Source organism: Barbatula barbatula, assembly GCF_947034865.1.
Source record: "Barbatula barbatula genome assembly, chromosome: 3".
In the NCBI taxonomy this organism is placed as follows: Eukaryota; Metazoa; Chordata; class Actinopteri; order Cypriniformes; family Nemacheilidae; genus Barbatula; species Barbatula barbatula.
Genome location: NC_136764.1, coordinates 4,843,752 through 4,869,245, shown reverse-complemented (window position 1 = coordinate 4,869,245; position 25,494 = coordinate 4,843,752). Strand labels below are relative to the sequence as shown.

General features: G+C 47.6%; 1 protein-coding gene across 1 annotated transcript in view; it reads right to left on the bottom strand.

Moving 5' to 3' along the window:
- LOC306891749 (uncharacterized protein) overlaps nucleotides 1–25,494 on the bottom strand; it is a 29,198-nt gene that overhangs the window by 2,510 nt on the left and 1,194 nt on the right. The window contains exons 4-14 of the mRNA XM_079452247.1: nucleotides 24,294–24,354; nucleotides 23,518–23,722; nucleotides 21,423–23,190; nucleotides 19,243–19,416; nucleotides 18,723–18,896; nucleotides 12,118–12,291; nucleotides 7,597–7,770; nucleotides 6,215–6,388; nucleotides 5,890–6,063; nucleotides 2,727–2,900; nucleotides 2,430–2,603 (exon numbers count right to left, since the gene is read on the bottom strand). Coding sequence (XP_079308373.1) covers nucleotides 2,430–2,603; nucleotides 2,727–2,900; nucleotides 5,890–6,063; nucleotides 6,215–6,388; nucleotides 7,597–7,770; nucleotides 12,118–12,291; nucleotides 18,723–18,896; nucleotides 19,243–19,416; nucleotides 21,423–23,190; nucleotides 23,518–23,722; nucleotides 24,294–24,354 — 3,426 coding nt within the window. The remainder of the gene's footprint in view (nucleotides 1–2,429; nucleotides 2,604–2,726; nucleotides 2,901–5,889; nucleotides 6,064–6,214; nucleotides 6,389–7,596; nucleotides 7,771–12,117; nucleotides 12,292–18,722; nucleotides 18,897–19,242; nucleotides 19,417–21,422; nucleotides 23,191–23,517; nucleotides 23,723–24,293; nucleotides 24,355–25,494) is intronic.

Sequence of the window (25,494 nt, the reverse complement as noted above, 5' to 3'; positions counted from 1 at the left end):
CGAGCAGCTGAGACAGTTCCGCGACCCAAGGCCGCAGTGGGGCTACAAACCTGTTCTTTGATCCTCCTTATCGTCTGCTGTATTAGGGCGATCGGGGGAAAAGCATAGAGGAGCCGGTTGGGCCAATTGTTGGGCAAGGCGTCCCTGCCCATCGATAAATAAGTTGGGCAATGAGTATTGGCTTCTGAGGCAAAAAGGTCGACCTCTGCTTTGCAAAAGAGACATGGAGGTCCCATAAGACCGGCAGAAAGTAGCGAAGGGCCAGCCACACTGCCTGCATCTCCAGGCAGTTGATGTGCAGGCTTCTTGCCTGATTCGTCCATTGGCCAAAGGCTGGTCACCATCGCACAGAGCCCCCCAAACTGTGTTGGAGGCGTCTGTCGTGACCACCTTCCGTCTACACCCTGCTCCAGCCAAAGGGGATTCTTTTAAGGGGCTAGAGCAGTTACGCCGACTTGGTCCGGCCAACCACGTAGAAGTCAGAGATGCTTAGTGTGTGGCGGAACTCTCGGTTTCAGCCAGTACTGAAGAGGACGCATCCAAAGGACCCCCAACTTTAGTACTTGAGATGCGGAGGCCATGAGACACAGCATTCTCTGATATGCCTTGAGGGGCAGTGAGTCTTGGCAAGGTTGATTCTGAGCCCCAGGCATTCCAGATGGCTGAGGAGGAGGGACCTGCGGGACCTTAGGTCGTCCTCAGACTGTGCAAGAACAAGCCAGTCCTCGAGGTGGTTCAGAGTGCAGATTTCCATCTGCCTGAGAGGGGATAGAGCAGCGTCCATGCACCTAGCGAAAGTGCGGGGAGCCAGAGATAGTCCTAATTGAAGAACAATATATTGATATGCAACCCCTTCGTAGGCAAATTTCAAGAATCATCTGTGATGGGCGGCTATCTGGATGTTGAAGTATGCGTCCTTCAGATCCAGGGAGAAGAACCAGTCCTCTGGGCATATTTAAGAGAGGATCTGTTTCAGTGAAATCAGTCTGAAGCGCGATCATAAGGGCGTGGTTCAGATGCCTTAAGGATGGCGGCTTCCACCCCATCCTCGATCTAAGGTACGAGGAAGTAGTGGCTATAGAAGCCCGAGTCGGTTTGGTTTAGTGGAACCGGTTCTATGGCACGGGTGGGGATTACCCCTCGAAATGGTGGGGGTCTGCGAGGGAACTGGAGTGAATATCCTCGAGATATTATCTCCAGTACCCAATCCGATACCGCGGGGATGGCCCATCAGGCCTCGGCCCATGTGGCAAGGGGTTGAATGCAATGAGGAGAATCACCACCTTATGGGGACTTGACTCCCATGGTGAGTGGAAGAAGGATGCTCTTTTCCTGACAATGTTTGTGTTGTATTGAATTTTTCGTTATAACAGCGGTAGGTTGTGTGGGCGTTAGAAAAGACCCGGCATTTACAATACTAAAACACATTCTCGCCGGCACTCGGAACTGAACGGGGTGACTGGGCGCACACAAGAGCTGTAGCGAGACCTGGTCCCACCGTCTCCCTCACTTTGGTCTCAGGAAGGAGCCTCTTGATCTTTGGCCGGGGTCCCTGTCATTGAGGGTGGGGGAAGCTTCTCCCAGGCTGGGAGAAGTGAACCAGCGAGTCATCTCACTCGGTGTTGAAGGCTGAGTACGCAGAGAGCGTGAGCCCACTCTTATCCGAGCACATAGATCCTCTACTAAGCGGAAAGAATGCATAAGGGCACGAGGAGCGGATTCACTCTCTGAAAAGAAAGCAATCTACGAGCGGAGAGAGAAGAGACTAATGCTCTTGCAATGAGAGCATTCAATCTCTATGAGTGCATCTTCGGCGTGAGACACCCCCATGGACAAGACACTCTCGCCGTGGCTGTCAGCAGTGTGCAGGAACCCCAGCACGAGTGACATGTTTGGCGCAGCATTTTAAAAAAAAACTCAGGAAAGAGTCTCCTAGAGTCGCCCGATGGCGGCAGGGAAAAGACCGGCGCTGCTGAATAGCGAAGCCACTGAGCAGGAGGTCCAAACCGCTGCAGATACTTTTTGACGACGAGGCAGTCAGTCTCAAGTAGCGAAGATAGAGTAGTCGCTGAAGGAGAAGAGATCTGGGGACCCTATGGCGATGGCCGTGCAGTTTCCCTTCGTTATTGAAAAAGGCTTAAGTCATCGGGAAAAATGAGTTTTCCCCATAGCGTCCTGCTACGGAATACGAGTATCGATAGGGAACTCAGACATGTAAACTACTCAGATTCATTTGAAAGTTTGATTAATTTAACATTTTTATGTGCGTGTGTTGAAATACATGTGACACCACTGATAAAACTGAGTTATGCAACTTGTCCCAAAGTTGAGTAAAATTTAAAGTTTGCCTACAGTTTGTTGAGTTTAATATTAAAGATTTCTCAACGTTTTACACTGTGGTAATTGTTTAAAATTTAAAAATAACTTACAGTAGTTTGTGTAGTTGACAGTGTGGATCCTTCAGTAGATCAGAGAGCAGCTTCACTCCTGAATCTTCTGGATTATTAAATCTCAGATCCAGTTGTGTCAGATGTGAGGGGTTTGATCTCAGAGCTGAAGTCAGAGCAACACAACCTTCAGATCCAATACTGCAACAGGACAGACTGAAGAGTGAAGAAAATTATGATGTAATAAATTAAATGGGGTCAGCTGTGGCCTAGTGGTTAGAGCGTTGGGCATAAAAAACATACACACTTTTAACTTTATTGCTTTAAGGATTTTCTTACTGTAATGTCTTCAGTTTACAGTTTGTATTCTTCAGTCCATCAGAAAGCAGCTTCACTCCTGAATCCTTCAGATTATTGTGACTCAGGTTCAGTTCTGTCAGACTTGAGGAGTTTGATCTGAGAACTGACGCCAGTGATGAACAACTTTTCTCTGTCAGTTTACAGCGACTCAGACTGAGAGAGAAATAACAAGATAGCAGTGAGTTTAAATGTTAGTAATACATTACATTACTTTTTTCTGACTGCATGGTTGATCTTTTATATTTTTATAATGATGCACTTGCCACAAAGATAAAAGGAAAAGCATTAACAGATGGATCTTTAATGATCACTTTTAATCTCATTTCTATTTTTCAGGATATCGTATGAAGCAGCAAAGTTCATGTGACACTTAAAGCGACTGTGCAACGGTGTTTCGTGCATTCTGACTCATTTACTATGTTAAACTTGTTGTCTTCTCATGCTTAACATGGTCAACTTGTCGAAAAACGAGTTGGACGTATTACGTAGTATTTCTGTGTTCCTTTATAGGCAGTTCACCCAGAAAAGCGTAAGAAATAGCCCGCACACGCATCAACCAAGAAGATAGGCTACAATGTGAGCCTGCAGCTAGTTAGTCTTGTTAGTCAGACGCAGTTCTGTCACAGGATTTTAATAACTTTTATCTAAGATTCGATGCTGATGATTTTAAAGAGGAAATTGATGGCTGCAAAGATGAATGTAAAAGAAACAGGGTGGATGATTGTGTTTTTTTTAATGTGAGGGATGTGATATAAATTTTTAAATGTGCCAAGCAGTTAGGTCCAATATTTTATGAAATTTTTACCTTGTTTCTCCAGCAACAAAAAGTACCTGCACTGTGGAAGCAGTCTACAGTGATTCCAGTACCAAAAAAGTTAAAGGTATTGGATGATTTTAGTCCTGTGGCGCTTACATCCCTAGTGATGAAATGCTTTGAAAAATTAGTTCAGAAGGTAATTACGCAAAGAAAACAGAATTCTCTAGACTCCCTACAATTTGCTTATAGGTCTAATCGAGGGGTAGAGGATGCAGAAGCTACACTTTTACATTTAGTTCTACAGCATGTAGATAAGCGGAAAACATTTGTAAAATTACTTTTTATTGATTTTTCATCCGCTTTCAATACTATCCAGACACATATCTTGGTCAAGAAGCTTTTTAATGATTTTAGGTTGGATTTTAGTCTGGTAGTATGGATTTTAGATTTCCTTTTGCTGAGAAAACAGAGAGTTAAAGTGAATGAATGCTTTTCTGAATGGCTGGGGTCATCTACTGGGTCTCCTCAAGGATGTGTCCTTTCAGCTTTATTATTCATCTTGTACACAAATGACTGTAAGAGTAGTTATAGCTATAGGCATATTATAAAATTTGCTGATGATTCGGTTATCGTTAGTTTAATGAGTGAGGAAGACTCTATATATGTGTTAGGACTATGTCCTTCCTGTCTCGAGCTTTCTAGCTCACTGGGCAGAGTCATGACATTGCCACGTCTTTTGGGATTTCTGTTATGTGTGGAGACACGTGGCTTTATGTTATCTCCTGTAATTTCATTAGGGTTTCATTCCCATCATCTGCTTTGTGGTTCACCTTCGTTAGGGTTTATTCCCATCACCTGGTCTGTTAATCACTCTCGTTATGGTTTCATTCCAATCACCTGTCACCACTCTCCCCATGTAATCACTCCTCGTTAGTGTCTCCCTTTATATAGTCTCAGATGCCCTCTGTTCACTGTCGGTGCATTGTCTAATGTTTGTGTTTACGATCACTAGATGTCTTGCGCTCATGTCGTTGGATTACCTGTTGTTCCCGGTTCAGTTTGTGAATTTATTATTTTCACTTTTCTTAAGACTTTATGTCCCCCTCGTGGGAAGTGTTTGTTTTCCTTGTTTTTTGGTTCATGTTTTCCCCATTGTGGGTGTTTGATTTAATAAAAGTTTCTATTTAACCCCTTGTCTGCCTTCATCTGGGTTCTGTCCAAACCATTTTGTGACAGAATGCACCGACCCAGAAGAACCCAGCAGGCAGCGATTTTCGCTGCAAGGTCTCACCAGCCTCGTCCCCTCTGCAGCATTCGCCAGGGGAACTTGGACCTGGATATCTACCTTGACAGGTTCCTGGAGGCTGCAGGGGAGGTGCTCCTCGGGGAGGGAGAGGTGACGGGGGCGTTCAACAGCGGCCTCAGGGTCCTCCTATTGCCAGCAGAGATGAGGAGCCTGAGACCTCTTGACTTTGAGGGCGTACTCCGGTTCGCCATGAGCCGACCGGAGCCCAGGGTCTCTGTCCTTCCGAGGGTGTCTTCTCCGTTGGGCCCAATCAATGAGGGTCTCGCCCTGAAGCTCGGGGTCGTGACCACCTTCACGCTGTCAGCCTTGTTCCCTGCTACCACTCCACCACCAGTCAGTCTTCAGGGCAAGCGTGGGAGGAGAAAGTTCTGGGGGTCCTCTTCGGAGGCCTCCAATACGGAGCCAGCCCCGTCCTTCACCTCCTTCCTCCAGCCGACTACCAGGCAATTGGCCCGGCAGTAGAGGAAGAGGCAACGGAGGGGGTCACGTATCCCAGCCCAGCCAGCTCTCCTGCCGGGTTCACCGTCAGCGTTCCAGCAGGTGTCCAGTCCCGCCCAACCGCAGGCGGCCGGAACCGCCCTTCCGCAGGCTGGCGGACCTGCCCTTCAGCAGGCGTCCGGTCCTGCCCTTCAGCAGGCGTCCGGTCCTGCCCTTCAGCAGGCGTCCGGTCCTGCCCTTCAGCAGGCGTCCGGTCCTGCCCATCCGCAGGCGTCTGGTCCTGCCCATCCGCAGGCGGCCTCCCAGCCGATGCCTCAGGCTCAAGCTTTTTTCCCACTTGGACACACACCTCTCCCTAGCCCCTTCAAGTCAAGCATTTTGTTAGATGATTCCAACCCAATGTATCATGAGTTTAACCTTCTCCCTTCCGGCATTCATTATAGAACATTTGTAGAACACAAACATTTTTGTGTGTGTTTGTTGAAATACATGTGACACCTCTGAGAAAACTGAGTTATGCAACTTGTCCAAAAGTTGAGTAAAATTAAAAGTTTGCCTAAATGTTTTGAGTTTAATATTAAAGATTTCTCAACCTTGTACACTGTGGTAATTGTTATAAAATTAATTTAAAAATAACTCACAGTAGTTTCTGTAGTTGACATTGTGGATGCTTCAGTAGATCGGAGAGCAGCTTCACTCCTGAATCTTCTGGATTATTTCTGATCAGATTGAGTTGTGTTAGATGTGAGGGGTTTGATCTCAGAGCTGAAGCCAGAGCAACACAACCTTCAGATCCAATACTGCAACCAGACAGACTGAAGAGAGAAGACAATAAATGAAATAATGACAATAACATTTAGACAATCATTAAGATTAAAATTGCTTTGTCATTGTCATTGACTGACTGATTTACAAAAAAAAAACACATACACACTTTTAACTTTATTGCTTTAAGGATTTTCTTACTTTAGTGTCTTCAGTTTACAGTTTGTATTCTTCAGTCCATCAGAGAACAGCTTCACTCCTGAATCCTTCAGATTATTGTGACTCAGGTTCAGTTCTGTCAGACTTGAGGAGTTTGATCTGAGAACTGACGCCAGTGATGAACAACTTTTCTCTGTCAGATTACAGCGACTCAGACTGAGAGAGAAATAACAAGATAGCAGTGAGTTTAAATGTTAGTAATACATTACATTACTTTTTTCTGACTGCATGGTTGATCTTTATATTTTTATAATGATGCACTTGCCACAAAGATAACAGGTAAAGCATTAACAGATCGATCTTTAATGATCACTTTTAATCTCATTTCTATCTTTCAGGATATCGTATGAAGCAGCAAAGTTCATGTGACACTTAAAGCGACTGTGCAACGGTGTTTCGTGCATTCTGACTCATTTACTATGTTAAACTTGTTGTCTTCTCATGCTTAACATGGTCAACTGAAAAACGAGTTGTACGGATTACGTAGTTGTTCTGTGTTCCTTAATAGGCAGTTCACCCAGAAAAGCATAAGAAATAGCCCGCATACGCATCAACCGACGATATAGGTAGACCTGCCTACCATCAAGATAGGCTGCACTGTGAGCCTGTAGCTTGTTAGTCTTGCGATACTGAGAGGAGATGAGGTGTGTTTGTTTGGTCACTACATTTCAGAGATGGATGTTATGAGATTAATACAAGAAGAATGAGATTATCCAAGAATAAAAAAACGCATGTAAGGGATAATGTACAGGCAGCCGGTTGTTAACGCAGAATAAGCCCCTTCAGTGTGATACAAGATCCTCCGTTTCATGTTGGTACTGATCACACTGCCGGGTCTTATTTCGTGATAACAGCCGGCTGCTTGTTCATTATCCCACTTATTACACGGCTACTTGCCACATGAAAAAAAAACTGGACATAAAATGTGAATTTGAAATATTTTATAAGCAAATTTTTACACAATGCAGACCTGTAGTTAGGAAAATACGTTTAGTATCGGTTGTAAAGTAAGAAATTAAATTTGACTGTCACGAACAGACATTTGTAAATATAATGTCATATATGTTATTGAAATACATATTTACAATGAATTTTTGTGAAATATTAAACTGCCCCTCTCAAAATGATTTACAGCATCCGGGTTACAGGGTGTTAGTAGTTTTGAGCGATTGATATTTTGCGACTGGCCAATCAGAATCAAGCATAAAAATGAGCCGTGTAATAAGAAGTGTTACTACGACAACTTTACACAAGAACAAGAGTGAAACAGCAAAAACATTTAACAGTCACTTGTGATTATAAAAAATAGTGCGTTTATAAACAAAATTATAATTATAATTTGAAAAAAATAATAAATAACTCACTGTAGTTTCTGTAGTTGACAGTGTGGATCCTTCAGTAGATCAGAGAGCATCTTCACTCCTGAATCTCCTGGATTATTAAAACTCAGATTGAGTTGTGTCAGATGTGAGGGGTTTGATCTCAGAGTTGAAGCCAGAGCAACACAACCTTCAGATCCAATACTGCAGTTAAACAGACTGAAGAGAGAGATTAGTCTTTGTTATGGAGGTAATCTCGGTTCCCTGATGGAGGGAACGAGACGGTCTGCCAAGATTGACAGAATAGGGTTTAATTTGACAGCCTATAATCTCTGATTATACTTTGAAAAGGTCAATGAATTTGGCGAATGGGACGCCAGACTCTATAAAAGGGAACATGGCGTTCCCTATTCATTCACTTTTTTGGGCTGAGGAATTTGAGTCAATCTCGTTCGCTGCAGCGAGCTGGCGCAGTGCCTGTGGCATGATGGACATAACAAGGAACCGAGGTTACATGTGTCGAGGCTGACAGAATGGGGTTCCTGTCGCAAAAGAAACGGAGCGGCGCCACATCACGATTTCCAGTGGAGAAACACTGACCGGCCTGGGTGAGTCACAAGTGAACGTCCTCGCGAATCGTAACCATCCAGTGGTGTAGTAAGGCATACATTTTTGTGACCTTGCTACTCTAGAGGCAAGTAGGCCACCCGACACCGTAAGGAGCACTGGGAAGTGGTACCCCCTCGCCTGGGCGGGGGAGGCGCTACCGAGACCACATCTGCCGAAGGGAGACTATACATGGAATACCTACACGGTGTAACCAGTGGGCAGAACTCATGGGAGTAGTAGTGCAGGGCCCCAACCGGGGTGCACAGAAGCTGTAGAGTCCACCGAGGGGAGGTCACAGGTTCGCCGACAGGGGAACCGAGAGTGAGAAAGCATCAGACGGGACTACCCAAGGAGAGGGAGTCACTACGTGTGGAGCAGACTATGCCAGGCGCTGCGCACGTGGCGACTAGCAGCTACAGGTGTCAGTGTGCTTTGTCTACTAGTTGTTTGTATGTTTTCCTTCCTTTAAAGATTTTTTTAAGCAATGTTTGTTGTGGAGATTTTTTCCTTATATCTTCTTTGAAGAAATTGAAAGAGGAGGGAATGGAGAAAATGGAAGTAATCATTTAATTGACGTTAATTCATTTGAGCATGGGCTTGTTCGAATCACCCCTGGACTCGGCAAGAATTCAGTATTCCCGGGAGTTTCTTTTACAATGTTACAAGCCAAGTAGTGGGAAGCAAGCTGGGGAACTTGTGTTTCCCTATCGAGAAGTTTTTTACCTTTTAATCAGAAACAAAATTGCACCAGACAAAATGATTCAAAAGCAAAAATTTGGAAAAGTGGATGCAAAGTAGGCGTTCGTCAGAGACTGAAAAAGATAAATCTTGCAAAAACTCTGCTTCCTACAAATATTTTGGCGAACATGCAATCCCTCCGGAGAAAAACTGATGAGCTTCAAGCTATGGTGAAGTTCCAGCATGTCTACAGGGATGTTTGCTTGATGGCGCTCACAGAGACATGGCTTTCCGAGGGGAATTCGGATTTGGGCCTACGACTGGATGGCTTTGGAGTACCTGTTCGCATGAACCGGGATGCGAGGGAAACTGGTAAAGTTCAAGGAGGTGGAGTATGTCTGTATATTAGAGCGAACTGGTGCAACTCAGCACTAAGCCTCAACACTTGCCTTGCGAGTTTCCTCAGCTGTTGTCACGGTTGTTTACATTCAACCCCGAGCAAACGAAGACAATGCGGCAAGTGAGATTAAACGCGTGGTGTATGAATTGCAAACCGTATCTCCTGATGCACCTGGGAGATTTTAATAACTGTGCATTGGAAATCATTGGGACACTTCAACCATTATGTAATTTGCGCAACACGTAAGGATACAATTTTGGACTTGTGTTATGTATCGATAAAAGGAGCTTACAAATCATTTGGAAAACCACCTGTGGGAAATTCTGATCACAACACAGTATTACTTGTTCCTACATATTAGACTGTTCTGAAACGCGAAAAGGCACAGGTAGTTAAGATGAAGGACTGGTCTGAAGAAGCTAACCTCTGTTTACAAGGGTGTATGGAATGTACAGATTGGTCTGTTTTTATGGACTCTGGTTTGGTCATTGATGGACTAACATATGTTATTTGTAGTTATGTGAAGTTTTGTGAGGATATGTTAATACCTGTGAAATTGTTTTAGAAATTCCCAAACAGTAAACCATGGGTCACAAAATCATTGGATGTTTTAGGCTAAAAAAAGAAATTAAGTGGGAAATTAAGAGGGCTAAATCAGCTTACAGGGAAGGTCTTGAAGAAAATTTTAAAACAGGAAATTTTGGCTCTGCTTGGGAGGGGATGTATTCAATAACAGGTCAGCAAACACGGAAAAGTAAAAACAGAATTAGTTTAAAATGGTTTCAGTTCAGACGCAGTTCTGTAACAGGATTTTAATAACTTTTATCTAAGAATCGATGCTGATGATTTTAAAGAGGAAATTGATGGCTGCAAAGATGAATGTAAAAGAAACAGGATGGATGATTGTGTTTTTTTATGTGAGGGATGTGATATCAATTTTTAAACCGTGTAAAATCCGGAGGGCACCTGGGCCTGATAAAATAGGGGGTACATTACTTTTCCGAATGGCTGGGGTCATCTACTGGGTCTCCTCAAGGATCTGTCCTTTCACCTTTATTATTTATCTTGTACACAAATGACTGTAAGAGTAGTTATAGATATAGGCATATTATAAATTTGCTGATGATTCGCTTATCTTTAGTTTAATGAGTGAGGAAGACTCTATATATGGTCCTGTGGTTGATGATTTTATTATGTGGTGACAGAATGCTTTCTTAAAACTTAATGTTTCTAAAACTAAGGAGATGATTATTGATTTAAACCCTAGGAGGAAATCTCTTCATAATGAGCAAATGAGCATACATGGAGTAGGGTAAGGTAAGATCTTTCTTGGAAGGAAATAGATTTTTTTGTTCGTTTTTTTGTATTGTGTTTTTGTTGTTGTTGTTTATGTGAATACTTGTTGCAACCAAATTGCCTTCGGGAAATGAATAAAGATTAACTGAACTGAACATACAAGGGTTCACCTGGTGAGGGAAATTCACATATATGGGGCTTGAATACGAGCTGCTCTGCCGGTCTCAAAAACCTGAAGTGCTTATTTATGGATGGAATGGCTATACTTCGTCCAGTGGAGGAAATAGGGAGGGTGGATAGACGCGCTTACTCGCCTGAAGAGGGGAGAAGGTGGTTCGCAGGTGTATGCCCAGCCGCCATCGGTCTCGCTCATGACATGGTCCGACACTGTTTGCCACCCGTGAGAAAAACAGGACACAGCCCAATCTGCAGCTCTGTAGATGTCTGCCAGAGCAGCACTCTGAGCCAGTGCCCAGGAGGAGGCTACACCCTGGTGGATTGAGCATCACTGTAGTGGGAAGGGACTGAGAACGGTAATCCAAGTGATGGTGTAAGATCCAGTGCGCCAGTCTCTGTTCCTAGAAAGCCTCCTTGCTGTCCCCTAACACAGACAAAGAGCTGCTCAGAGTGCTGGAGCTCTGTGTTTGCTCCGAGTAGAGGCGCAGGGCACGTACTGGACACGACAGGTAGAGGGTTGGGACTTCCTCCCAGGGGGAACGCCTACAAGTGCCCCACCTGGTCCCAGAAGGAAGTGGTGGGGACCCTGGGCATGTGGCCAAGCAGGGGTCTAGCACCCGTTGGGGTACCCACAACTCTAGGCACCGGCTGAACAGGGAGAGTGCGTGCTGATCCCCTAACCTCCCAATGGAGTTGAACGCCGACAGAAGAAGCATCTTCAAGATTAGAGAAAAAGAAAGAGTTTTCCGGGGGCTTCGAATGGGGCCTTACGCATGTCCACCAGGACTACGTTAAAGTCCCAGGAGGGTAAAGAGCACGGATGGGGGGATTAGCATTCTGCGTGGCCCTTAGGGATCTGCTGATTGGGTCTGTGTCTTGCTGTCCCCTTTCATGTAAGTTCTTGGGCAGACACAGACCGGAGCACTCTGTGCTGCGGGAAGCACAGCAGGGCAAGAAGAGGCGCCACTTATAGCGACAGTTGCCTAGTGGTTGGTGCTCTTACCCAAGTGACCGTGCTCACGAACGTGGGAGACAGGTCACTCCGGATCTCCTCGCCCCGTCCAAGGGCCAGACATGGATGTTCCAAAGGTCTGGTCTCGGGTGCTAAAGCTTCCCTTTCCTCTGGCATGGGGGAGTGGCCGTCAGAGCATGAACTCCGAGAACCAAGTCTGGTTGGGCCAACCGTGCGAACATGCTTTTCTTCCCTGGCTCTGCACAGTACCGAAGAGGCCTCGGTTAGGGAGTACCCATGTGGGCAATGGAAGGTGTCAGGCAGATGCTCACGTCGGTCCAACATGGCTGACATCTCTGCGTCGGATTCGACCTGCGCTCGACCAGCCGACCTTTCCTTCATTTACATAATAAAAACATAACATTTAACATTATTGGTTTAAGGATTTTCTTACTTTAGTGTCTTCAGTTTACAGTTTGTATTCTTCAGTCCATCAGAGAGCAGCTTCACTCCTGAATCCTGCAGATTGTTTTGATTGAGGTTCAGTTCTGTCAGACTTGAGGAGTTTGAACTGAGAACTGATGCCAGTGATGAACAACTTTTCTCTGTCAGATCACAGTCACTCAGACTGAGAGAGAAATAACAAGATGACAGTTACAATGTTAGTGATACACCTACAATAAAAACCAGTGGATCTCATTAATTTTCAATGAAAGCTTGACACTGTAACATTCCTGTTTTCCCTAGTCCGTGTTTTCCCTGTTCCCTTTCTGTCGGTCTCTCGACGTTGTGTCGAAGCCGACAGATGGGGTTCGCCCTTGAGAACCAATCGTCTCTGACTATTTTGAAAAGGCCAATGAAATTGGCGAATGAAATTTGCATGCCGGGCTCCGCCCCCGGATATCCGGGTATAAAAGGGGAGCCGGCGTGCTCATTCATTCACCTTTTGTTCTTCGGAGCCTTCGCATCTGATGACATTCTTCGAATTGCCGATTTCTACGACGCGGTGCAGCGGAGATTCCCCTGGGCGTCCTGGCAGTTCCTGAGGTATTTTTCTAAAAGAGCAATTTCCTCAGCGTGGCATTGCCCGCTGATCTCTTGGGTGCAGTACACTCATCGAGGACGGGGACGGACACGGTGGTTGCCGCAAGTGTTCGGGGGTCCGATCACTGTGGCAGCCTCGTGGATTCGTCCTGCCCGCACGGCGCGCGGATGGCTATTCAGACGTTGCGTCACTGCGCGCGGATGGCTAGTCAGACGTTGCGTCACTGCGGGCGGACGGCTATTCAGACGTTGCGTCACGTTGGCTACGTTCTGTCAAGAGCAAGCCACCACCTCGTTTGCTTCCCGTTCTGTGACCGCAGCGGCTACGGCCCTGCCGTCAGCGGCGGCGAGCAGCGAGGGTGATGTGGGGATTATCGTGAGCGTTAATCCGTCAGCCGGTCGGCTCGCGGACCGCTCGCGCCCCGTCTCGCTTGTTTAGCAGGTCCCCAAGGATGGTCCTAAGCCATCTTATTCCTCAGCCACGCGCTCGGACACGAGCCGTGGAGATGAGGTGTCTCTTGCAACATCGGAGCGCGACCTGCTGGCATCAGACTCTGGCGATTCCCTGAAGCTCCCTCCCTCGGGAGGTCGAGCACAGGTGAGAGCAGACGTCAAGATGTCAGCCATGCTCGCTCGGACCGCCGTGAGCGTCGGGTTGCGGTGCAGCCCTGGTGCTCGCGGCTGGGTACTCGCACATTGGGCCCGGCTCAAGTGCCAAGTTTTACCGAGCTGCATAAGGAGTTCAGTAAGACCTGGAGCGTCCCCTTCGGCGCGCTTCCGTCTAGCTGACTCTATCGCCCTCTCTTCCCTCGGGGCGGGGAGGCAGCTAGGGACTATGTCAATGCACCCTGGGTGGAGCATGCAGTCGCGGGTATCCGCAGACGGCGGCCACCTGGGGGGCTTGACCTAGACTCACCGTCCAGGGCATGTAAGGTCTCAACATCTCTGGTGTTGAGGCTGGCAGTGCCGTGGACCAAGCTGCCTCCACTCTTACGCATGGCCTTCCTGCAGGCCAGGGCGCTAAAGAGAGCCCCACGGGGTAAGACCGACCCAAGTAGTGCCGCCGCCGACTGGCCCTCCGGGGACCGCGGTGGCAGCGCAGGCTGGGTCGGACGATGTCCACATCAGTGGCCCGGAAAGATGCCTCGGACCCAATCTTGCGCAGGGGGGCGATGTCGAGAAAGGCCACTTTCCCGACTCCCCTCTCGCAAGGTCGGCTGATTGGTGGCGCTGTCAAGGACTGCTCCAGCAGCCTTTTGACAGTGTAGAAACAGACCGGCCTGCTGTGACCCGGCCGCCTTTCGGCCGTCGAGGTCTCGCGCGTGGTCTGCCCCCAGCAGCCCTGGCCTTCTCCAGCGTCGACTCCGGTTCTGGTGCCCCCGCAGGTGGCCCCCCGGAGGAGGACGTCAAGAGAAGGACCACCTAGAGAGATTGAACCATCGGGCCCGACCCAGCCTGGGTTGCTGGATGGTCGGACTGGGGCGGTCCCTGCCGCGTCCCAAACACCTTCTGGGCCCCTTCGGGGGCCTAGTGCCCGCCTTCTCACAAGGAGAGGTCTCTCTCTGGGTCCCACTTGCAGCCGCTCTCACCCTCTGAAAGATGGTGTTCGGCAACTCGACGTTGCGTCGTGGCGGCACGCAATGACGAGTATAAAGCAGCCCTCAGCACTCTCGCTTCGACGGTGCGTCGAGCTGCGCCATCGCCTGGCAGGTGATTTAGCGGAGCCGTTCCCCCCGGGGAGAACAGCACTGCTAGTCATTGAACCAACCCCCGCGGGTTGATGAAGTAGATCGCAGCCCCCCCTGTGAGGTCTCTGGGTGCTTGGTTAGCATTTCAAACCATCACGGTGGCTGGGAGTGTGGTCCGTCTCGGCATTCGATCCAGCTCGCCAGACCTCCGCCGGACTTCAGGCATCCTCTTACCTCAGCAGAGGCAGGGATGTTCCTGTGCTCCAGGCCGGGGCTGCCACCCCTCTGGCGAAGGCGATCGAACCGTCCCCTCGGCCGAGATGTCCAGTGGCTTCGACAGCCGCACTTCATCATCCCCAAAACCAGGGGTCGCTGCATACCTTGAGCAGCACCTTGCAAGGGTGCCGTTCGGGAGGCGCAGAAGCGCGTCCTGGTGTCTGTCAGACGCCAGGAGTGGTTCATGACAACTGACCGCATACTCTCATGTACAGTTCCCTCGGCACTGTCGAGGGGCTGGCATGTCAGTAAACGGGTCAGCCGGGAAAAAGAGAGCAGCTCTCCCTGGCGCGGAGCTCCCCCTTTTCCTGGTAGAGAACTCAACACTGTCTCCATGACGGCGTGCTCGCTCACGAGCACGCACAGTCAGTGCTGAGCTGCTTGAACTTTCAGGCAGCAGCCAGCGGTCCCCTGAAATCAGTTTCAGAGGCTCCTGGGCATGGTGTCCTCGGGGGTGGCCTGTCCCCCTCGGGTTGACGCACATGGGACCGCGACAGCACTGACTACAGAGATGAGTTCCCTGGAGAGCGTGGCGCACCGGCAGTAGGCGTATCGTCATTACACCTGCTGCCGTCGCATCCTAACCCCGAGCAGGTCTTGAGGCCGGTCGTGGAACGACAGACGCCTCCCTACGGGGTGCGGGTGCGGTGTGCAATGGGCGCGCAGTGTCGGGTCGCTGGACGGGCCCCCGCCTGCGTTGGCAGATCACTGCCTTCAAGTTGCTAGCTGTCCTGCTTGCACTGATGAGGCTCCGGCCTCTCGTGCAGAGCCAGCATACTGGCCCGGACAGCACGACCGGCGTAGCGTACTAAACCTCAGGGTGGCACTCGCTCGCTGCAGTCATCGCAACTCGCCCAAAACGCCTCCTCCCGTGGAGACAGCAGGTGGCAAAGCCCCTGCAGGTCACATGCCCACCGGGTGTCCTGAACCAGACAGCCAAGCGCTCTCTCGTCAGTTGACACCCCGTGGGAAGTGATGACTCCACCCCTGGTGGAGACAGCAGGTGGCAAGGCCCCTGCAGGTCACACGCCACCGGGTGTCCTGAACCAGACAGCCAAGCGCTCTCTCGTCAGTTGACACCTCGTGCGAAGTGACGACTCCACCACTGCGGCCGGCTTGGGTGTGGTTTGGGCGGGCACAGGTGGACCTGTTGCCTCCCTGAACACCCCCCAGTGCCGCTGGGCACTCCCTGGTCGAGGCTCCCCCCTCGACACGGAGGCCCTAGCGCGCAGTTGGCCGCGGGACAAGCGGAACTACGCTTCCCCCCAGTGAGCTTCATTGCGCAGGTCCTGTGCAAGGTCTGGGAAGGGAGTATCAAGTGCTGCTAGTTGCGCCTTACGGGCCCAACTACACTTGGTCCTCGGAGCTAATACTCCTGACGACAACTCCCCCTGGCCAAATCCCCTGGCGAAGGGCCTACTCGCAGGGGATGGACACGTTGTGGCGTTCGAGCCGGACCTCTGGGTCTGGCTCCTGGATGGGACGAGGAGTTCCTGGATGACCTACCCCCCCTCAGTGGTGGAGACTGTCACTCAGGCAAGGGCCATGCCCACAAGGCTGGATGCCTTTAAGTGGCGCCCCTTCTCGTCCTGGTGCTCTTCTCGAGGAGAAGACCCGCGGAATTGCTCGCTCAGGAACGTGCTGTCCTATTGCAGGAGAGGCTGGGGAGTAATCTCCCCTTCCACATTGGAACGTGGGTACCCGCTGTCGCGGTTATCACGTACCAGTTGCTGGTGAGCCTCTGGGGCGGCATGACCTGATTATTAGGTTCCTCTAGGGCGCGAGGGGCTAAGGCCTCGTCCGCGCCCCGTACCCTCTTGGGACCTTAAGGTGGACCTTTGGGTCCCCTTTTTTCGGGCCCTGCCGAGAGCCCCTTCCTCGTTCTGCGAGGGGGGTTGGCTCTCCTGCTGGGGCTCGAGTCCATCCAGAGGGTGAGGCACCTGCAAGCATTCCGTGTCCACCGATTGCCAAATTTCAGGCCCGGTGACTCTCACGTGATCCTGAGACCCCGGCCGACTTACGTGCCCAAAGTTCCGCCGCCCCCCTTTGGGACTAGGTGGTGAACTTGCAGGCGCTCCCACACCGGGAGAAAGACCCAACCTGTACGTGGGGTGTCCAGTAAGCGCATTGCGCCTCTACTCGAACCACACTGAGGGCTTCAAGGCCCTGAGCAGCTCTTGTCTGTGATGGAGGTCAGCAACGGGAGTGCTGTATCCGAGGAGAGTTGTAGCGCTGGGTCGCACACGCCGTCACTACGGCGTGCCGATCCTAGCCCGTGCCCATTTGAGTGACGGTACACTCCGCTCGGGGTGTGACCTCCTCGTGGGCATCGGCTTAGTGCGCCTCTCTGGCAGACATCTGTAGAGCTGCGGGTTGGGCTACGCTATACCTCGCAGAGGCTTACAACCTCCGTGGGGAGTCGGCAGCTCGAGTCTTGCCAGCAGGTGAGACCAGCAGTCGTGGGGCGTACGCCTGCGCATAGCGCCATTCCCCTTCTGAGGTGGACCAGTAAGCTATGGGCTGCCTCCCTTCTTTCCCCAAGGGTGAAGAATAGGCAGTCCGTCCATCCATCAATAGCACTCAGGGCGGCGGGCTCGGCGGAGCAGCCCTGCCGCCTATGGCCGGGTATCAAGCTGAGTTATTACATATAGCTCTAACCGGACCTAGTGCCCCACACGTAGTAACCCCCCACTAGGGTGGTTCCGTCTGAGATGTCGTCATGAGATGGTTCCCCGCGTGGCAACCCATGACCTCCCCAGGTGGACATCCACCTTGCGGCATTCCGCACATACCTCCCATGAGTTCTCCCCTATTTGGTGAGACCATGTTGGTGTCTCCACTGTATTCCCCCCTAGGGTGGGAAGTGGTCTCCGTAGCGCACGTCCTCATTGAAGGAACAGCGCTTACCCAGTAGCCCTACGACTGGATGGCCCTCGCCAATGGGGCCGTCTGAGTTGGCAGAGGGCAGGGGCTACTCATCTTTGCCAAAAGCTCTGGGAGCCCCTGCCTGCCCACTGGAAGGTTACAAATTTCGCGATAGCGCTCACGTGTGGCTCGCCCAGGCCGGTCAACGTCGCTTCGCTAGAGATTGTGACGCGGCTAGTGCCGTGGCGTTTTCCATAGGAACCCCATCTGTCGGCTTCGACACAACGTCGAGAGACCGACAGAAAGGGAACGTCCCGGTTACGTATGTAACCTCTGTTCCCTGATGGAGGGAACAAGACGTTGTGTCCTTCTTGCCACGACAATAGCCGTCCGCTGCAGCAGTCACGAGATGCTCTCAGGCTCCTCAGCACAAAAGGTGAATGAATGAGCACGCCGGCTCCCCTTTTATACCCGGATATCCGGGGGCGGAGCCCGGCATGCAAATTTCATTCGCCAATTTCATTGGCCTTTTCAAAATAGTCAGAGACGATTGGTTCTCAAGGGCGAACCCCATCTGTCGGCTTCGACACAACGTCTTGTTCCCTCCATCAGGGAACAGAGGTTACATACGTAACCGGGACGTTTTTTCACCAAGCGTGTCCTTTTAGCACGCTCCCTCACCTGTCCGTCATCAAAGACCAATGACTTTCGCCTGCACATCATTACCCGGACACACTATGTTCTCTCTTTAACATTTAGTCTTGGGTCTAACACAACTCTGGTTTACAAAGTATATGTCAGGAGAGCTAAACTGTAGAGCATGTTCTGTAAATTTATTACAGACAACTTCTATGAGTGACAGTGGACTTTAGTAAAACATGATGTGTGTGTGCGTCCAGCAACACAACAAAAGTATGTCATGTTTAACTTTGTTTAATGTAGAGTAACTTTCTGTGTAATATAACTACATTTATTAATTGGGAAAATGTTTTTATCCAGAGGGATTTACACATGAGATTAATACAAGAAGAATGAGATTATCCAAGAGAAAACATAATACAAGTAGTGTAACTACATCAACTTTCCACAAGAACAAGAGTGTAACAGCGAAAATACTTTTCAGTCACTTGTGATTATTAAAAATAGTGAGTTTATAAACAAAATTAAAATGTGATGAGTAACTCACAGTAGTTTGTGTAGTTGACAGTGTGGATCCTTCAGTAGATCAGAGAGCAGCTTCACTCCTGAATCTTCTGGATTATTTCTGCTCAGATCCAGTTGTGTCAGATGTGAGGGGTTTGATCTCAGAGATGAAGTCAGAGCAACACAACCTTCAGATCCAATACTGCAACCAGACAGACTGAAGAGAGAAAACATTTAATTAGAGAACTCCATGAATGTTGTACAATAATATCATCTTTAATTTTAATGTCATTTTTTAAAATAAATACATTTTTATAGGCTTTGATAAAAAATTGCAGTCTCATGGTTAATGCTGTATTTACACCAAACGTATGTTAGGTTACAGTGTCTCAAGGTTATTTCTTATTGTATAATGATCAGAATCAGAAAGAGTCATTGACTGTCAGTCCCTGTTGAGTCTATATAATCACCAACATTATATGAAGATGATTCTCATGAACTTTGAGAAGGACTTCTGAACTTGATACAAACACACTTTTCACTGTATTTGTGTATTTTCTTACTGTAATGTCTTCAGTTTACAGTTTGTATTCTTCAGTCCATCAGAGAGCAGCTTCACTCCTGAATCCTGCAGATTATTGTCACTCAGGTTCAGTTCTGTCAGACTTGAGGAATTTGATCGGAGAACTGACGCCAGTGATGAACAACTTTTCTCTGTCAGATTGCAGACACTCAGACTGAGAGAGAAATAACAAGATAAAATCTTGGTTACAGATATAACCCCTGATGGAGGGAACTAGACGGTGTATCAAGACTGACAGAATAGGGTTTGACTTGAGAACCTATCATCTCAAATTATACTTTTGAAAAGGCCAATGAATTTTGCGAATGGGACAGCATGGTGTGCCTAATCATTCCCCTTTTTGGGCTGAGGAAGTTTAGAAGCATTCTCGTTCACTGCAGCGGTCCGGCCCAGCGCCTGTGGCATGACGGACACAATGTCTCGTTCCCTCCATCAGGGAACCGAGTTTACATCCGTAACCAAGACGTTCCCTTTCTGACGGTCTCTCGATGTTGTTTCGAGACTGACAGAATAGGGTTCCTATTGAAAATGGCACGGTACTGCACCATGTCACAAGTTCCAGCGGAACGACACTGACCGGACTAGGCGCATCTAAGGTGAGCGTCCCCGCATATCGTAACTATCCAGTGGTGTAGTAAGGCATCAATTCGTGTGATCACAACGAGAGGCTCTACCTGGGGTACCAACATAGCCCTTAGCTGCTCCGGAGTCGAGGGAAGTCAGGGCGACCGAGCTCGTCTACCGCTCGTCCAGGTTTCCGTGCTCCTCATGCCTTTCCAGGAACTAGGCGCCTGGGCAGGATGTGGTTCCCGGTGTTCCTTATTCAGACGTGTCCATCCGTGAGGCTGCGGGGAAGGCAGTGCACTGCGGCCCGATGCTCACGTCGCCCCGGGTAACCTGGGCTCGACCGCCGGTAGGCAGGAGCTGCAGGGATTCCTTAGCATCTGATGTCAGAAAGTCGCCATCCGATGTTGCAACCAAAATCTTGTCCTCAGCACACTGTGGTGTGGTTCCACTATGGGACAGTCTGACGACGCCAATGGGTGAGCATGACGGGGTCTATACGGTCCGCGGCAATGGCTGCGATGGATTTACATCCACGGGAACCTGCATATCACCACCACCACTGGCTGCCGCAGATGGCTTAGCAGCCGCTGTAGAGCAGGAAGCAGACAATGTTGTGGCTGTGTCCAAGCGAACACAGCCAGTCGTGACCGCAATACTGTGATCAACATGTGCGGCAGAGCGTGTATGTCATATCCACCAACGCTACTTCAGCGAGATGGGAACCCAGAGATGTGACGCAGGTATCGTGCCTGTCTGACTCAAGGACGATCGGTCGCACCCAAGCCAATAGTGGTGAGACATGCCTGGCGACATGTGCACGCTATAGGAGAATTTGCTATTTTAGAAATATGCTCTTTGCAGACACCTTGGACCAACTACCAAAACACCAGTAGGAAGAATCGAAGATTGTTCAGCATAAGCCTTGCAGGTTCTGAAGAACAAAAAGCCATTTTCCCTTTATACCCGCATGTACTGTAGCGGGGACTCACGTGCAGTCCCATTCGCCAAGTTCATTGGCCTTTTTTAAAAGTATAATTAGAGATGAGCCTAAAGAGAGCAGCTCTCAAACTATTGATGCAGTGAACAATTCCTTCATTTTTTTATTTATGTCTCTGAACATGTAGGACATTAACTTATCACCGTGACAGTAATATGGACTGTTAAATGTTCATGTGTAAATGTAGTTCAATGTACGGTGGCCAGAAAGTGCAAAACAAAAAAGCAAATCGCAAAACTAAAAAGAAATCTGAAAAAACAATATCAAATCTCAAATGAAATGTCAATGTGGATTATGACTTGCTATTTTGTTTTGAAATTTGATAAGTCAGAAAAAACAACGACAAATCAGTCAAACCAGAAAGGTAGGTATTTTGTTGGAATGGGACAGCTAATGCTGATTGGACAAAACTCCTGTCAATCAAGATATCCAGGACGCTCAATGTTACTATGAGAAAGGACATTCATATGTGATGCAGCTCATATTCATTGATAAAAGGTTCAAAAGCCACATTTTGTTAATAAAGTTAAAAAAGGGCTCATCTTGCAACTTGTTGTTTTGTTTCGCACTTCTCGGCCACGTTATAAATGACTCACTCAGCTGTGCTTGAAGCTTTGATCACTGGCAGAAGCCTCAGAAGACATTTATCTGATCGACCATATTTACTCAGTTTAAACTCATCCAGCTTCTCTTCTGAGTTCAGTAACACAAACACCAGAGCCGACCACTGAGCAGGAGAGAGACGGACTCCAGTAAGACTAAACTCATCTCCTCTGTTCACATATGTTTGTACTTCCTGCACTAGAGAATGATCATTGAGTTCATTCAGACAGTGAAACAGATTGATGGATTTCTCTGGAGAGAGATTCTTTCTGATCTTCATCTTAATGTACTCGACTATTTCCTTTTTACTGTCAGAGCTTCTTCCTGTCTGTGTCATCAGATCTCGTAAGATTGTCTGATTGGACTCCAGTGAGAGACCCAGAAGAAATCTGAGGTAAAGATCCAGGTGTCCGTTCTCACTCTTTAAGGCCTTGTCCACTTCACTCTTCAGTAAATCACTCACGTTTGATCTCAATCTGCTGAAGGGTCCTGATGTTTTCTGAAGAAATGACAGAAACTTGAATAAAGCAGCGAGAAACTCCTGAACGCTCAGATGCACAAAGCTGAACACCTTCCCCAGGTTCAGTCCAAACTCCTCTCTGAAGATCTGAGTAAAAACTCCCGAGTACACTGACGCTTCTCTGACATCAATGTCACACTCTCTCAGATCCTCCTCATAGAAGATCAGGTTCCCTTTCTCCAGCTGTTGAAAAGCCAGTTTTCCCAGAGACTCAAGACTCTTTCTAGCCTGCTGAAGATCTACCTCACATTTCCCATCATACTTCTGACTCTTCAGTTTGATCTGAAACATCAGTAAGTGTGTGAACACTTGAGTGAGAGTCTTGGGGATCTGTGCTGGACTCTCTGCTTCACTCAACATTCTCTGGAGAACAGTGGCTGAAATCCAGCAGAAGACTGGGATGTGACACATGATGTACAGACTTCTGGATGATTTCATGTGTGTGATGATTCTGTTGGCCAGACTCTCATCATTGATTCTCTTCCTGAAATACTCGTCCTTCTGAGGGTCATTGAATCCTCGTACATCTGTGATCAGATCAACATACTCAGGAGGAATCTGATTGGCTGCTGCTGGTCGAGAGGTGATCCAGATCAGAGCAGAAGGAAGCAGATTCCCCTTGATGAGGTTTGTCAGCAGCACATCCACTGACGCTGATTCTCTGACATCAAACAAACTCGGATTCTTTGAGAAATATAGAGGAAGACGACACTCATCCAGACCATCAAAGATAAACACAACTTTATAATCATCAAAGTCTGTCGATCTCAGTTCTGTTGTATCTGTGAAGAACTGATGAAGAAGATCCATCAGACTGATATTTGTCTGTTTGATCAGATTCAGTTCTCTGAAAGGAAGTGGAAATATGAAGTGAAGATCTTGATTTGTTTTTTCTTCAGCCCAATCCAGAATGAACTTCTGCACAGAGACTGTTTTTCCAATTCCAGCGACTCCTTTAGTCAGCACACTTCTGATGGGTTTGTTTAGTTCAGGTGAGACTTTAAAGATGTCATTACATTTGATTTGTGTTTCTTGTGTCTCTGATCTTCTGGATGCCGTCTCAATCTGTCTCACCTCATGTTCATTATTGATGTCTTCACTCCCTCCCTCTGTGATGTACAGCTCTGTGTAGATCTCATTCACAAGTGTTGAGCTTCCTTGACTTGAGATTCCTTCATTCATTCTCTGGAATTTCTCTTTTAGTCTGGATTTGTGTTTCTTCGTGTATAAAAGGGCGAATTCTGATAAACAAAGGGAATATAAATAAAAATACATGTATGCGATTGGGAAAATAATAAATTCTACTGTATGTATAATGTAGAAATATATTTCCTATTATTAAACCAAATGAATATTTTTGCCTAGTTTGTTCTTATATTTGACCTTAAGAGTGTTTTAAGATTTTGATGATCATGACATTAGATGAACACAAAAAGCTTCATGGTTCTATTCTGTTGATTTATTAACTGTAAATGTATTTTCACTAATAATCATCAGTAAATACAGACACTGTGTCTGTTCGTCTAAAGGTAAAGTGATGTCATAGTCACATGACTGAGAGCTCTTACTGGTCTGTAGTTTGTCAGCGAGGTCTGTCTGCTTCATCTTCCTCAGGACGTTCAGTGTGATCTTCAGAAACATCTCTCTGACTCTGATCTGATCTTCATCATCCTCCTCTTCTCTCTCAGAGCATGATGGGTAATCTGGACTCAGTAGACTGTTGAAGATCTTCAGCTCTTTCTTCATCAGAGAGATGAGTTTGTGCTCAAGCTCCTGAAAACATTGTTCAAACACACATGATTTTGTTTTCTTATGAGGGCAGGAAAAGGTTTTAATGCTCATTTTCGTGAACACAATCTTTTTCTAAATTGGATAAACCCAATTTCATGAAATCTATAACACATTTCTACAAAACTACAGAAACAAAAAAAAATGTACAGAAACAAAATAATTTTATTTTTAATTCATATTTTGCCCTCAAATGATTCTCAAAGCATCAAATACACATCAGCATTGATAAGACACTGAGATCTATTTAAAATCAATATGATCGTGACTTCTTACTACAATGAATCAGTTTGAAACTAAACATCTAAACATGTTTCAGAATCATCAGTAATAATAACAGTAATCTGTGTAAAGCTGCAGTACGACTGACAGTAAAAAAATCCCATGAAAGGCCCCTTAAACATACAGCTTTGATTTTGGGCATGAATGTACAATCAATTATTGTTAATTAAAGCAAAATTAAAAAAAAATAGTTTTTTGAAAATAAAATACTGTAAAAAATGTTACACAGTGCAAAGTTTAGAAATGTTTGCGAAGAAATTACTTTCACACACACCTGGAAAACAGAATCCATGTGCTTCCTTTTTTTTGTGGTCTCTGATCCATTTGCTGTGTTTCTGTAATTTGACAATAAAATGAAATATCTGTTTCCATGCAGTGAACACATGGATTAATGTGTGTATCTGTCAGTAAAGTGTTCATCTCGGGTGACTTGGCTGTAACCCTGTTCCCAGACAAAATGGGAACGAGTTGCTGTGTTTCAAACGCTATGGGAGAACGTCTTTGTTCGACCGGTTGTGAAGCACGCGTGTCAAAACACGCCAAATATTTAGCTAATTACACTTGCACCTACAGGTTATAAATACACATGGCACGAATGCGTCTTCAGGTTCCAATGGCACGCCTACAGTGCGGCATTGAGGCGCAGCATCTCGTTCATGCTTTTTCAGGGAACAGGGTTACAGCCAAGTAACCCGAAACGTTCCCTATCACTTGCTGCAGGGGTACACCTCTTGGTAAGGCCATAGAAGATGAAACCCTTCTTGTTGAATGAGCTCTGACACCTAGAGGTGAAGCTTGCCCGTGGGCCTTATAGGCCAGAGCAATAGCACCCCTCACCCAATGTGACATTGTTTGCCTGCTGGCAGCCCCCCCTTTGTTGCGGCTCCCATAACATATGAAAAGCTGCTCCGATTTATGTCACTGGCTAGTCACGGGGTATAATTCTGAAGAGTACCTACTGGAAACAGTAGGTGTAGTCGTTCCTGCTCCGACATCGTAAACGGCAGAGGACTGAAGGCCTCAAGAACAACCGGATGCACTGTGGAGAATGGAACTTTAGGCAGATAACTCGGGTGAGGATGCTGAATAACTTTGACCATCCCAGGGGCAAAAATTAAACAGGACGGCGAGGTCGAGAACCCTTACAAATCTCCAATTCTTTTAAGAGAGGTGATTGCCAATAGAAAAACCTTTTTAAGGTCAGAAGCCTGATAGGTGCTGACTCCATAGGTTCAAAAGGGGCGCATCCCAGACTCTCGAGCACTATTGCTAAGTCCCATGACGGAACAGTCTGTCTAGAAGGAGGCATCAGCCGCCTCGCTCCACGAATAAAGCGGGCGACTAAAGGGTGTTTTCCCTCAGAAACCCCATCAATCAGGTCGTGGCAAGCCGAAATGGCAGCCTCATAAACCCTATAAGTACCGGGGCTCGCTAGGACTCCCGAGAGCAGAGCTATAGGAGGAATTGCGTAAAGA